This window comes from Haliaeetus leucocephalus, unplaced genomic scaffold, assembly GCF_000737465.1.
Source record: "Haliaeetus leucocephalus isolate CR32 unplaced genomic scaffold, Haliaeetus_leucocephalus-4.0 Scaffold395, whole genome shotgun sequence".
Taxonomy (NCBI): domain Eukaryota; kingdom Metazoa; phylum Chordata; class Aves; order Accipitriformes; family Accipitridae; genus Haliaeetus; species Haliaeetus leucocephalus.
In genome coordinates this window covers 1,067,059-1,079,881 of record NW_010972831.1, presented here as the reverse complement: position 1 = coordinate 1,079,881, position 12,823 = coordinate 1,067,059, and the positions used below count along the sequence as shown (strand labels likewise).

Sequence of the window (12,823 nt, the reverse complement as noted above, 5' to 3'; positions counted from 1 at the left end):
CGCGGCGGGGAGAAGGGGACGCGGGTTCGAGCCCCGGCCCCGGCGAGAATGGGACGCAGGTTCGAGCCCCGGCCCCGGCGGATCGTTCGCTGCGGGTTTAACTTAAAATTAAAAAGCAAGGACAGGAGGAGGGGGCAGGGACGCCACGTACTGAGCACCGTGAGGTGAGGCTGGGGCACCGCTGAAAGCGCAGAGGAAGCTTTAGGGATGCAGGAAAAATGCTAGCACTTCCCTCGTGCCTGCAAGCAGAAAAAGCAGCGTACATGGTGAAAGCTTTACACCTGTACATCGCCCCACTCTTTATTAGAATAGTCAGCTTCCCGGCAACACCCCACCAGTTTACTCACAAAAAAGGAAAAATTATTTTGGGGTTTTTTTTTCTTCCTTTAGCAATAAATATTTTAGAGGGAAGACTGACCAAGGCAAACTGTTTCCTGGCACAAAGCGTTCCCTTTGTCTAAAAGCTGGCACTATTGTCCTCTCTTGAGTAGCAGCACAAAAGGCCCAGTGCTGCTCACCGCAAGGCTGCAGCAGGAGAGCATCGCCATCACCCCATTGCATCAAAGGACTGGGATTTTTACTCCCAGCTCCACACTGGTGTTTGAGCACTGCACCCGTAACGACAGGGTCCATTCTGCATGCAAACACACCTTAACGTCTTCAACAGCTGCACGCAGACACCCCAGACTGCTTTAAAATGAAGACACTCCTGCAAAAACTGAAAATGCTGGGACTTGTCCCATACAAATGGCCTGTGATCACGTCTTCCATCCACACTGCTTTCATGTCTCACAAAACAACACCCTGGACTTGGATTTTTGCCATCACTTCTTTATTTTGGGAAAAATATACAAATTAGTTTGAAATGAACACCCATCCCCTCCCTCTTCATTTAAGAGTCTGTTTAAGACTGCCCAAACAAACTGTGCTTATGCTCCATTTTCCCCTACAGATGCAAAGTCTATAAAACCAAGAAACAGATACAATGCTTTGACAATTCCCTGCAATTCATATAAGTAAGAACAATTGAAATAGCTGCATACTCTTGAAATATCAATCCAAAACTGCAGCTGGTCATACATACAAAAATAACAAGTCACACCCACCCCCTTTTTTTTTTTCTTCAAACCACTAAAGAACAATATTGCAAAGAGGCACAACAAAGGGATGTGTGTGCCTTTCCACTGCACCCCGGCAGACATTCAGTATCACCCTTCCTAAGAACAGGCTGAGAGATGAGACTATTCCAGGTACACCAGGTACCTGCTTACACTCTTCGGGAGATGGCAATTTGCAGATCAGCACAAGTGACGCTCCGGCTAACAGCAGAAAAAAGAACAAAGGAGGTATTTGCCCCAGTTTTCAAAGAGAAAACCAAGGTAAGCCAATACTGGAGCCCAAAAAAAAGGCATATTACAATGTGTTGTGTAACCGTTTTGCGTGTAACCAGAAAGGACAAATTATTATATGGCAAATGCAGCTTGTCCCCACAGATTACAAGCAAAGTCAGCAGCTTTCCCCAAGCAAATGGAGTGAATAAGGGCTTGCCAATAGTCAATATGACTGCATCCCTGAGCAGCCCTATTAATATGTTATAAGCTGTTTTTTAAAAAAAGTTGCTATTTAAAGGATACAAGGACAATCCCATCATGTAAACTAACCCCATTATATTACACAATGACACTGCATGTGCAGAACAGCTTCCTCTCCCACCCTTTCAGACACCTAACCAGCTTTAGTTCAACTTGTCCAAAAATCTGTATAAATTACACTATGTCAACAGACTCTGTTGAAACTGGAAATTACCTCTCCCAGAGAGGTTATTTCAGAAGTACTTAGGATATCATTTAAAAACATTTCCCCCCCCACCAACACACAGTGATAATGGAATAAATCCACTTTGCTTCACATTAAATTCCTGCACATTAAAGAACAAGTTTTCCCTTTAGAGTGGGACTAGTTTCTTAATTCCAGTACTTAAAAAGACGATTAGTTTGGTATTGCCACTTTTCTCCAACGGGAAACAGAGAGATGGGTAGATGCCAAGGGAATATGGAAGAAAAAGCCCAAATAATAGATATTAATGGTAGATCTGTGGTTCTTGACAATGTCAAGCTCCAAACTTCTAATGGAAAACCAAAGTATAACCGGCACAGGGCTGGTGGAGGCAGAATGGGGAAGAAGCACTGGTGTCAGAGCAGAAGACACAAACATTTGATGAATCAAGGATCTTTAAAGGAAGTCCAATCTCTAAACCACATCTTCACTCTCATTTTGCTAAGTCTCCCTCAAATTGGCCTGATTAGCTGTTGTGGCTGGTGTGCCAACTCCAAAGCTAGAAGTGCACAGACAAGAGTCAGAAAAGCCAGAAGTATTTGCTGAGGAACAACATGTCCTAACAGCAAAAGGGTGAACAAAGATGATGCCAAGCATGCAGGCAGCTGGACAACCTCTCCAAGAAACCACTGCCAGCCCCTGAGGCTTAGACACAAGCAGTGAAGACCCTGTCCAAGCAGGCATTCCCACCACTGGCCTTCGTAAGGTCCCAAGACAGTGAACACGACATGCAGGCAGAAAGATGTTTGATGAAGTAAAAGACAGTAGCACCTCCCTTCTAGAAATAGTAAAAAAAGGCATTTTTTCCCTGTATGTAGACTTTTAAAACTTTTTTCTCCTATTTCCCCAATAAAACCTGCTAAGGATAAAAGCACAATCGTCAAAAATATAAAATCTGCTTAGAAGAGCTCTTAGGATTTCATTTCCTACCTAAGCCTGTTAAACTTCAGTAAGTATTAAAAACTGGAATCTGATACCAGCTCCCCTTTCCCCCCCAGTATAGGTTTATCACACACACATACACCCGCACACAGAGTACATACTATGTTCCCCTTTTTACAGATTAACTGTTAAACTGTTCTAAGCCTCTAAGACACTTGTGAGGCCTGGCTCTCATGGAGAAGACACTTTCCTCTAAGGTTTTTACCCATTTTGCAAGGCAAAGCTCTACTGCTCCCGTACATTCATTACAAAACAAAAAAATAGTCTTTTAGGGTCAGCCTAAAAACCCTGAACCTGTTGGTCCCAGACCCACAGGTCAGTTCTTGGCTGTTCGGAGCTTCTTGCGGAAATAGTCAGGTGCTGCATCATACAGCCAGTCTGCATCCACCACGCACAGGTCCCGCATATAGCACTTGTTGGTGTGAAGCAGCCCGTTGTAAACCACGCAGGCTGGCTTGCAGTGGAAGAGCACGGAGGAGGGGTGGATGGCCACTGACTGGTGAGAGTCCACAGTTCTGTAGGTGCCATCCGGCTGCAGCTCCGCGGCGTTCATGAAGAGGCTGTGAGCCAGGCAGCGGCGGATGTTTCCCGTGTCTGAGCGGGAGGACTGAATCGGTATCGATAGCTGTTCAGCAGCATGAGACACAAGAGTAAGCAAGTGTGTATATGCACCCTCGTGGAGAAACACAGGCCCATGGTAGTGGGATTCTGAGATCAGGCAATATTGTGTCAGCAATCCTGCTAGCATGGGAAATACAAAAGGACCGCTAGGAATTCAGCTCAGGTAGATGTTAGGCTAATCCAGACTAATAGCAAACAAAAGATGAGCTGCAAAATGGATCGAGATTCTCCTGGGAGCGAGTTTCAGGCCAACTAGCATTCACAGCAGGACAGGGGTGCTGAATGGCTGCTCCCATGTCACATACAGACTGCAAGCAATTCAGCAGCAGCTCCCATGCTGTGCCTTATGCTCTGTGACTGGCAGGAACAGTGCTGATGTGAAAACTGCTGTTAAATTGAACGGCTGACTCTGTGAAGAAGCCAGCCAGCATGGGCTGCTGAGGCTGATACCACTCAGTGATGCACATAGCACATTCCCATCTACACTAAAGCAGCAAAACCCCTTAGGAAAAACAATCCTCTAGCCGAGAAGCCTTCCCAGAGCTCCCCTTCCCTCTTCACATCTCCTCAACCCACTGAGCCCTGCAGCTCTGAGATTTTGGGGTGCAGCTGCAGAGTTAAGAATTTTACCTGACTATTCATGGGAGACTGAAAACAAAACCACACTCTTTCACTCCTGGGACTTGGAGCACAGCAAAATCAGTTTGGGGACAAACAAAAATACAAACAGGTGAAACACGAGAAATACAGTATGGCACAAGTTACCTTTACACAAATGTCCCTGAGCTGAGCTCTGACGTCTGACACAAGCATCATGTTCCTGCTGTTGACAAAGTTCTCTCTGCACCATTCCTGCAGCAGAGACACCGGGAGTTAGAAGGGCCTGTTTCTTCACCCAAGAAGCATGACAGTCTTCAGATACCATGAAAAGCAGAATCCTCCAAACACACCATCCTTCTCAGAGAAAAGGTGCTAACCCAATTCCTTGTCATATTTCTACCCCTGATTACTCCCCTCTGTCTACATTCACTTCCACAGTGCTAAGAAACAACATGTTGTTCTCTTCCCACTCAGAATTGCTCTGCAAGGCCACCGAGTGCTGCAAAACAGCACTTGCTGTCCCACAGGTTGTGAAAACAAATCGCCTAAGAATGACAGATGCTGCAATGAATGGGGTACACTAGTCTACAGATCTACAAATGAAACTGAGGAGTTTATAGGGTAGGGTAAATCAAAATCTGCTTGTAAATATGCTCAGTGTTTCTGCAATGAATCTTGCCAAAGAGCACGTCTAGGTATTTATCAGCAAGTCTCAACACTCTCCCAATTCCCTCCTGTTTCCAGCTGGAACCAGTGAAGGAAGAGACCTCGCTCTGATTACAGAACTGGCCTCATGAAGCTTTGATAACCAGTTTTGCTACAGCTTTCTGAGGAACCTTCGGCATTTGAACAGCTTTCTCCAATTACTCAATTGTAAAGGATGAGTAAGTCCTCTCTTCTCATTGCTTTGGAAGTATGCATATTGCATCAACCATGAAGGATGCAGATGTCACTCTGCTGTATGCCAAAAAAGCTCCTCACCACCATGAGCCCCGCAGAGAGCACTGGCATCCTTGGAGCATCCTACCTTGTTGCCACTGACATTTTTGAAGGCCCTGTACATGCTGAGCAGGGTAAGATGATCCCCCTCACTGGAGATGAATTTCTTCCTGACGGATTGCACTTCATCCCGCCGGGCAGGGGGATTGTAGAGGACACTGTCCACTGATAACAGCGACATGATGGTCAGGATCTCTTCTGTACAGTGGAATCTGGGGGACATGAGGATGGTCTGCAAATCACAGAACAAAACTGATTTTTGGTCGACCAAATCCACTTCAGATGGGCAGACTTTTCTGCTCACTGGCAGCCCAGGAACTTTACCAGGCATTGTTCAGGACAATTTCATAAACATTTGGGCCTAGAGATAACGGTAAATCCTCCTATGGCTCCACCAGGCACCTTTAACAGCAACTGTCATGCTCTTTCCTGAGACTGGCCAGTTCATATACAGTACAAACATGGCAACTAAAATCAACTACAGCATGAGGCACTTCATGAAACTGCTAAACAGTGCTACCAGCAATCCCAGAAATCGCAAGGAAATTAGCCTTGTTTCAGCTTCAGAGGTGCCAGAGGAAACAAATCATCTTTTAAAAGATCTCCCTGAATTAAACAACAAAGGACAAGCAAACCAGCGCGCAGCTGCTGTAAATAAAGCTGTGTTTCATTAATGTATGGCAAATATACTAATACAGCTGCAGTCACCCCAAATTCCAGACCTTGTTTAAGGAGTTTGAAAGAGAAATGACAATGTTACTGGGAAGAGTACATGAGATAAAAATTAGCTGATTTTTCTGTAGTTTTTACTTTAGAGAACTTTGGTTCCAGTGGAAAGGCTGCCATCTTCCTTCCCAGGGGGGTTAGGACAAGCTGATCTTCCTTTCGTTCCACAGCTCCCAGCAGGTCCAGCTCCTCAATTGCTGCTTGAATGGCATCTGTCAAAACAAGGATGTTCCAGCTGTGAGGCCTCCTGGCTGGCACTGGCGGGGATGTGAAGGATGAGCTGGTACCATCACTACCTCTTTCCCCCCTGGTCAGAGGGACAAGTACTTTCTGTTTAGAGAAATTAGTGCCCCAAACTGTGGTTTATCCCCCTCTATCCAGCAGAACAATCACCTTTTCCAATTTAAGCAGCAAAAATGGAGGCAAAACTAAAGCTGTCATCCCTAGCTTTGAGCAGAAGCTGTGTGAGATTCTCTATGACCCTCCTTGACAGTCAAGGCACACCTTCATGTTCTTTATGACTCAGAACTGCTCCCTGCTCTGTTTGGAAGCCAGACTCTCCAGCTCTCTGCCATAACCATAACCATGGCTGCTCTGATGAGACTGAGCACAAGCAATGAGAAGCGAATGAATCTGAGACTTCTGGACCACCAGCAGAAGATGCAGCAGAGAGAGGCTGCTCCTCTTTCACAGCCCTGACCTTCCATACTCCATCTTCTCTGGCTGGCCTGAAGACATTATTTTTAAGCAATTCCTCAGTGACTCATTTGTCATTTTTTTTTCCAAGGCTGCCTTTGTAACCACTTACCAGGAGATGGTTTGGACATGAAGTCAAAGGTAAGCACATTGGGAATTCTCAGAGCAAGGAGCTGAAGCATCACGCTGGCCAGGTTACACCTACATAGGCAGAAAAAATAACTGAGATTGTTCTCTTCTTTTTTTAATTCTTTTTTTCTTTTCTTCTACTTGTCTATAAGCTGAGATAGAGTCCTCAGACCTGTGCTGCAACTTGACAGAGACTAGTCCAATGCTGGCTAGTGAAGCCTTACTTCCTAAACCAGAAAGGGTAAGAGGCAAGTCCAAGATTTGGAGGAAAGTCAAGAGAACTATCGCCCATGTGTTTGGAGACTCAGAGCCCAACTGTCCACCCTGAGCAAATGCTTCTTAATTTTTCTGTTTAGTCTCCACAGTTCATTTTTCTTAAAAGTCAATCAGTCAGACCCTAGATCCAGTTTTGCTGCTCAGTTCTTTACACAGCTCCATCCGTAACAGTACATAAAAGACATGTGGCAAGAAGTATGACGGTATCAGGGTGCTGTCCTCACCTCTGTATCTCAGGTATTGTCATTTTGTCAAACTTCTCAAACTCATCCTCTGTGTAGAGCCGGTAACAGATCCCACTGTCTTCTCGCCCTGCTCTCCCTGTGCGTTGCCAAGCCTGGGCCTTCGACACCCGCTGGACTGCCAACACTTCCAGACCAATTTCTATGTATGGAAAAGCATCACTTCAGTCAATGTCTGTGTAATGCACAGCTTTGAAAAACATGTAGGATTAACAACAACAAAATCCCAGGGTCTGCCATCCAAATATTGATCAGACTTTACTTGGTTTAGCACCCTGAAGCAAAGCTATCATGCACTGTGTCCTTGAAGAGAAGATTCATATTTGACAGATTTTTACCCCCACATGGCTGGTACTCAAAAAAACAAAAAAACAACCAAAACCCAACACCAAAACCCACACCTAAAACCTGGGATATTAATTTAGACAGTGAAGAGGGTGTTTTAAATGAGCTCTCAGTGGGGCTTATAGCCTCAAATAACTTCTACAAAACTGAAAACAATCTCTGCATTGCTCCTTAGAATTCCTCACCAGGGCTGTACTTCTTTGCTTTGACCATGCCTGTGTCCACAACGTATTTTATTCCCGCAATGGTGATGGAGGTTTCTGCAATGTTGGTGGACAGGATCACTTTGCGACAGCCCTGGAAGGAAAAGCAAACAAAAGCCAGTCAAAAGCCGGCTTAGATTAGCTGCAATGAAGAAACACTGCTACTTTTGGCCAGCGTGGGCCAAGCCTACATACTGTTGCAGCATGTTATGACCACATGCCATGCTTGCTATGCCAGCTCTCAGAAATTAAGATAATCTCTAGCTTCTAATCAGTTTCTAAAACATGTGCTTACACTTGCAACAAAATACACCACTCAGGACAGCTGTTATCAATATGTCTTTAAACCATTTTGGTTTCATTTCTGACACAAGTACAAGATCTGAATTCTTATTTATCTGCTAAATAGGTACAAAAGTGCCTGAGGCAGCGCAATTTCCTTTTCTTATGGCCCTGCCAAATATGCCCAGGTTTTTAGCTTTCTTAGTATTTAGCCCATTGACTGCTGTAGCTTTTTTGTGATATGGACATAAAATTCCTATGAAATGGGCAAGTTTCAATTCCACTGCCCTTTTCACTCCCCCTAACCCTTCCTTCTTTTTATGATCCCAGATGACTTATTGTATGCATCTGTTAGTACCATTACAGATGCATTGTTTTATATCACACTGGAACCATTCAGCCTAAAGACAGCGGAGACTATCACTTACTATCAGTACATGCAGCTTTAACCCTTTAAATTCCACATGCTTCTTCCAAACACTCATGCAAGCAAACTCATCCTGTTTACCCATCACATTGCCTCACCTTGGGGGCAGCCTGAAAGACACGGAGTTGTTGAGAGTAGGGCAAAGAAGCATAAAGAGGCATCACCATCATCTGTGGGCAGCCATCAGGGAGATGCTTGGCAATGTCTCGACATGTTTTGGTCATTGCTTCAATTTCTTCCTGACCAGTCAGAAACACCAGGATGTCCTGAGAAGAGGGTGCTTCCTGGAGCCAGAGGAAAAAGCAAGTGAGAAGTTAAGATGGTTTGGATAGGGAGAGAAAACCGAGATTGTAATGAGATGTTGTCCTGACAGCAAGTCAGCAAAGCAGGTAAGGAAGAAAGAAAAGACACACATGTGGTGCAAGGTATGCAACAGGCTGAAGTTCCCCATGGATTCACCAGAGGTGAAGAGTAAACTACATTTTGCAGGACTGAGTCTTAACAGGATGGAGGAGTCACTTAAAGTCACATGTCTATTTCATAAATAACTGTCCAGGACATGCAAATGAGCGAGCCACCCAGGTACAAGCCAGTAAACAGAGAACTCGGGTGAGAGGAACATTTAGGTATTAGGTATGAATTGACATCAGAGAGCTTTGCTTAGCAGTCTCCTTTCAACTCTAGCCTTGATGTACAAGTCCCCAAATCCTAACAGCAGCAGCATCTTCAAAACATTAAATGCAGTTTAATTAAATGACATAACCATCTGGCAGTTTTGCATTCAAACATTTAGTCACGAAATGCCTATAAGGTGTCATTTTAATAGATTTCTACTTGCTCTGCAGTTACACTTTGACAGTAAATTAGAATCATCTTCACGCTACTGTTAGCTTATGCCTAGATTTTCCCCACACGACCCAAGGCTCTTTACAGTTGACCACTTCCAATCTTTCTTTTCACTTTTAGAATAACACTGGCATTTGTCAATCCCTCCCTTGAGCCAATCCAATTCACTAACCCAGCATGCTCCCTAACCACCCACTTTTCCCAGAGGATGCAGTGAGCACTTTAGGGACATCTCTGATCTGGCAGCAGCAAGCTCAAGCCATCTCTTCTGCCACAGCAACCTGTGACCCCAATGATCAACAATCCATGGCCCCAGAGAGGCACAAACCTGACAAGACGGCCATACCTGGTGGATTTGGAAGACTGACACCAGTGCTGCTTGGAGGTAATCACTCTGAGGCTGTTTGGTGTAAAAGACCTGAATGGGATGCTGCCTGCCTTCTAAATAGAGAACAGGAGCTCCATTAAAGTACTGGGAGAACTGGTCAACATCCATCGTAGCTGACATGATGACCACCTTCAATATGAGCAGAAGATGAGTTAGCATGCAGTTTCTATCCAGCAGGACACTTACCAGTCTGGACTAGCCAAAAGTCAGCTTTCTGAGACTGAGATACGCGCTCAGAACAGCAAAAACCACACAGCGTTTGGGACAGAAGAGAGTGATCTTTCCTTGTTAAAGCCATCAGCTTTGGTATCACACAAGCGTAACGCGTTGGTATGATAAAATGAGCAAAGACATGCTAAAATTCTTTTCTGACAAAAGAATTTGTTTTCTTAACGAAGAGAGCCGAGTACCCGTGAAGCCAGGCTGTAGAATGGTCCGTTGAACAAGGCTGTGCTAGGACCCTACCAGTTCCCTACATGCCTCCCCCATCAAAACCAACGTGCTTCCACACACTTCGTTATGTACTCACATAAATTCATTACATGTCCACCCAACACACACGTGCAACCTCCTTCCCCAGTGTGAGCATGTCATAGAGCTGTCGTATCAGGGAGAGAGCTCCTGTATCCAGGGTGCTCTCAGCAACAGTACCAAAACTTCCCCCAACAATGCATCTAGTCTGTAGCTCACACCCAAAAGGCTCTTACGAAAAAAGGCAGCGTGAAGGTGACCAGATACCTTGTTCAGACGTGTCATATCAGGCCCACACATAGTAAGTTGGCCACCCTTAACTATTCAGATTTAAAGGGACTTTTTAGGAACAGAAAAATAGTCAAGGCTGAAATTTCAAACACTTCAGCAAACCCCAGGAGATACTCATAGCACTCAGAGTCCAAGCCCCATCCCTTGCCCTTCGTTTCCATCCTAGATGCACATACTTTTAGTGGCAGTTTGCCCAGTTCCTTTCGTTTCTTTTGAGCAGCTTTCACCACTCCAAAGAGTACATCAGTATGGATCGTCCTCTCGTGGGCTTCATCCAGGATGACAATGCTGTACTTCCGCAGCATAGGGTCCCCAATAGCTTCGCGAAGCAGCATTCCATCTGTTAAAAACTTGATTCTCGTTTCATCAGATGTAAGATCGTCGAAGCGTACAGTGTAGCCAACCTACGGAAGTGAACATTACAGAAAGTACAAGCACAAAGTTACTTGCATTTCTTGTTGCCATCATACCATGAGGAAGGACTACAAAGCACTCTGGTCAATGCATCAGACAGAGCCAACTAGAACTCCAAGGAGGCTCTGGAAAGGGTAACAGTGTATTTGCAGTCTGTGAGCAGTTAATCTTGCAATCTAATAATCCACCCAAAGGATGCTCTCAACACTGTATCCCAATTGGCTTTTTCCCCAACTAGAAGTTTATCACAAATGCTCCAAGTTTCCTTTCCTTCCTCCCCTGCTAGAAACTACTCCATGCTCTCCAAAGTTTTTACATAGGGGGAAGTCTTTCTCCTCCACTTTTCTCCTGCAGATTCACAGATCTCCACAGATTCAGCATTCTGCTCTCCTTGACAGTGACTTTTGATACAGGGAGCAATGGAAGAGAGCACAACATTTTTGTTTTATTCATTAACGAGTATTTTTTTCAAATGGAGGAACACAGACAATAATCAAGAAGTAAAATACCACAGAGAGTGTCAAACATGGCCCACCCCAAGCCACAGAAGCAGGTAAACAGCCATTTTTTTCTATTCGGGCATATTATTAAATGAAGAGTACCTATTACCCCTGTGGCTGTTTTTTATCTTACCCATTAAGCCCTGATACAGCCCCATCAATGCTGCAGTGCTAAACCAAATCTCTAAAGACTCTGTAAACCACCTACCAGTTTCCCCAGCTCTGTCTTCTTCTCGTCCGAGACTCTGGTAGCTAAGGCTATAGCTGCTACTCTGCGAGGTTGGGTCACAGCAATGATGCCTTGGCGACCAATTCCCGCTTCGTAGAGGTACTGAGGGATCTGAGTGGTCTTCCCTGAGCCCGTTTCTCCTAAGGAACATCAAGGGAATAGTTTTTCCCTTTTATAGCATCTTCAAATGAAAGGTCCCAACCCATTTTTTTAATGTTAACTTTTAACCATATTTCAGGATGGGGAGGCTGAAGGCAGGAAGAGGTTCGACAGCTGGCCCAAAGTCACACCATAAAGCAGCGGCAGGCCAGAGTCAGACCCCAACGCCTTGCTCTAGTTGCTAGACCACTCCTCTACAAAACTCCTTTCACCCAGGTTCTCTCCAGCCACACTCTGGTTTAGAAACACATTCCAGTCTGTCTAGATATGAAGCATTTGGTGTGTAACACAGCCAACGTAAGAAGATAACCATGCAGAGCAAGGAATAGACATCAGTTTGGTTTTATGCATATATTCACACTATGCACTAGGAAGTTTCAAAGTAAAGCTGTAAGCAAATCAAAGCTTTTGTCACAACAGCAAGTAGCGAGTTAAGGTTTGAGGCTCTCTTAGAGGAGCACTCAGGGCACCAACAAGCCAGCAAGTCCTTCTCTGTGCCTTCCGGAAATCAGAGATGGTCCTTTCAGGCTCAGGTGAATGTATTATCTGTCCGTACTGCACTAGCACACAAGATAACAAACACTATCCCATGTCCCCCCAGGTGTATTTCCAACACGAACTCTGTGTAGACCCCTCTACCAAAGATGCAATACAGACAGCTACCATCAATACTTACCACAGCGTCAGCAGCAAAAAGTGTAATTTACTGGGCACACTATAATGTCACACAAATCACAGTGCTTAGAGGCACCGCAAGTGAAACCGTCTGAAGTGCAATGTGCACGGAAAAGCAGAGAATGTTTTCAACATCACTGTCGTTTTCCTGCACATTTTATTACAGCTTAAAACACACCTGTGACTCAAATCAGATCCCCTTCAGCTTTCTACTGGCCTGTTACAAGAATCGCTCTATGTGAAAGAGCGTGAGGCTCTGGAAAACAGTGCCCTGTACTCTCAATCCTTGCAAGACAGCAACAGCACAGAGCACATGGGGGAGTGAGGTGAGAACTGACAAGAGAAGGAAGAAGAAGCATGAGAAATTCAGAAGGATGGCCACCAAGCAGAGAAGAATTGGAAAGCCAAATTGTAAGCACTGCAGCTGCAGACTGGAAATCATGGGTGAGCTTTTTTACCTCACTCCACAGCTGCAAAATTCTAAGTGGCATATTATACTGTATATTTAGCAAGCAATAATGACGAT

General features: G+C 44.8%; 2 protein-coding genes across 3 annotated transcripts in view; both read right to left on the bottom strand.

Annotated features, from left to right (window-relative positions):
- Window positions 1-633, bottom strand: part of C1QBP (complement component 1, q subcomponent binding protein) — a 5,328-nt gene extending 4,695 nt beyond the window's left edge. The window contains exon 1 of the mRNA XM_010573899.1: window positions 519-633. Within this exon, the coding sequence (XP_010572201.1) occupies window positions 519-633 (115 nt within the window). The remainder of the gene's footprint in view (window positions 1-518) is intronic.
- Window positions 634-884: 251 nt separating this feature from the next.
- DHX33 (DEAH (Asp-Glu-Ala-His) box polypeptide 33) lies at window positions 885-11,608 on the bottom strand. 2 transcript variants are annotated; one of them, XM_010573514.1, is made up of 11 exons: window positions 11,443-11,608; window positions 10,497-10,724; window positions 9,517-9,687; window positions 8,423-8,608; window positions 7,598-7,709; window positions 7,050-7,209; window positions 6,533-6,621; window positions 5,809-5,936; window positions 5,027-5,230; window positions 4,165-4,251; window positions 885-3,403 (listed from the first exon to the last, which is right to left on the bottom strand). In XM_010573514.1, the coding sequence occupies exons 2-11, from the start codon at window positions 10,653-10,655 to the stop codon at window positions 3,095-3,097; spliced, it is 1,605 nt and encodes a 534-aa protein (XP_010571816.1). In that variant the 5' UTR covers window positions 10,656-10,724; window positions 11,443-11,608; the 3' UTR covers window positions 885-3,094. The 2 variants fall into 2 exon arrangements, with proteins under 2 accessions (XP_010571816.1, XP_010571815.1); XM_010573513.1 differs by having other exon boundaries at window positions 3,312-3,519; window positions 11,443-11,523.
- Between the last annotated feature and the right edge of the window lie 1,215 nt (window positions 11,609-12,823).

What these genes read in the sequence shown, in the direction of transcription:
- DHX33 (XM_010573514.1), bottom strand. Translation starts at nt 10,655, where the DNA reads ATGCTGCTTCGCGAAGCTATTGGGGACCCTATGCTGCGGAAGTACAGC. An exon ending in TGGGCAAACTGCCACTAAAA is followed by an intron (nt 9,688 to 10,496) that starts GTATGTGCATCT and finishes CTCATATTGAAG; the next exon opens with GTGGTCATCATGTCAGCTAC. An exon ending in TCTTTCAGGCTGCCCCCAAG is followed by an intron (nt 7,710 to 8,422) that starts GTGAGGCAATGT and finishes TTTTCCTTCCAG; the next exon opens with GGCTGTCGCAAAGTGATCCT.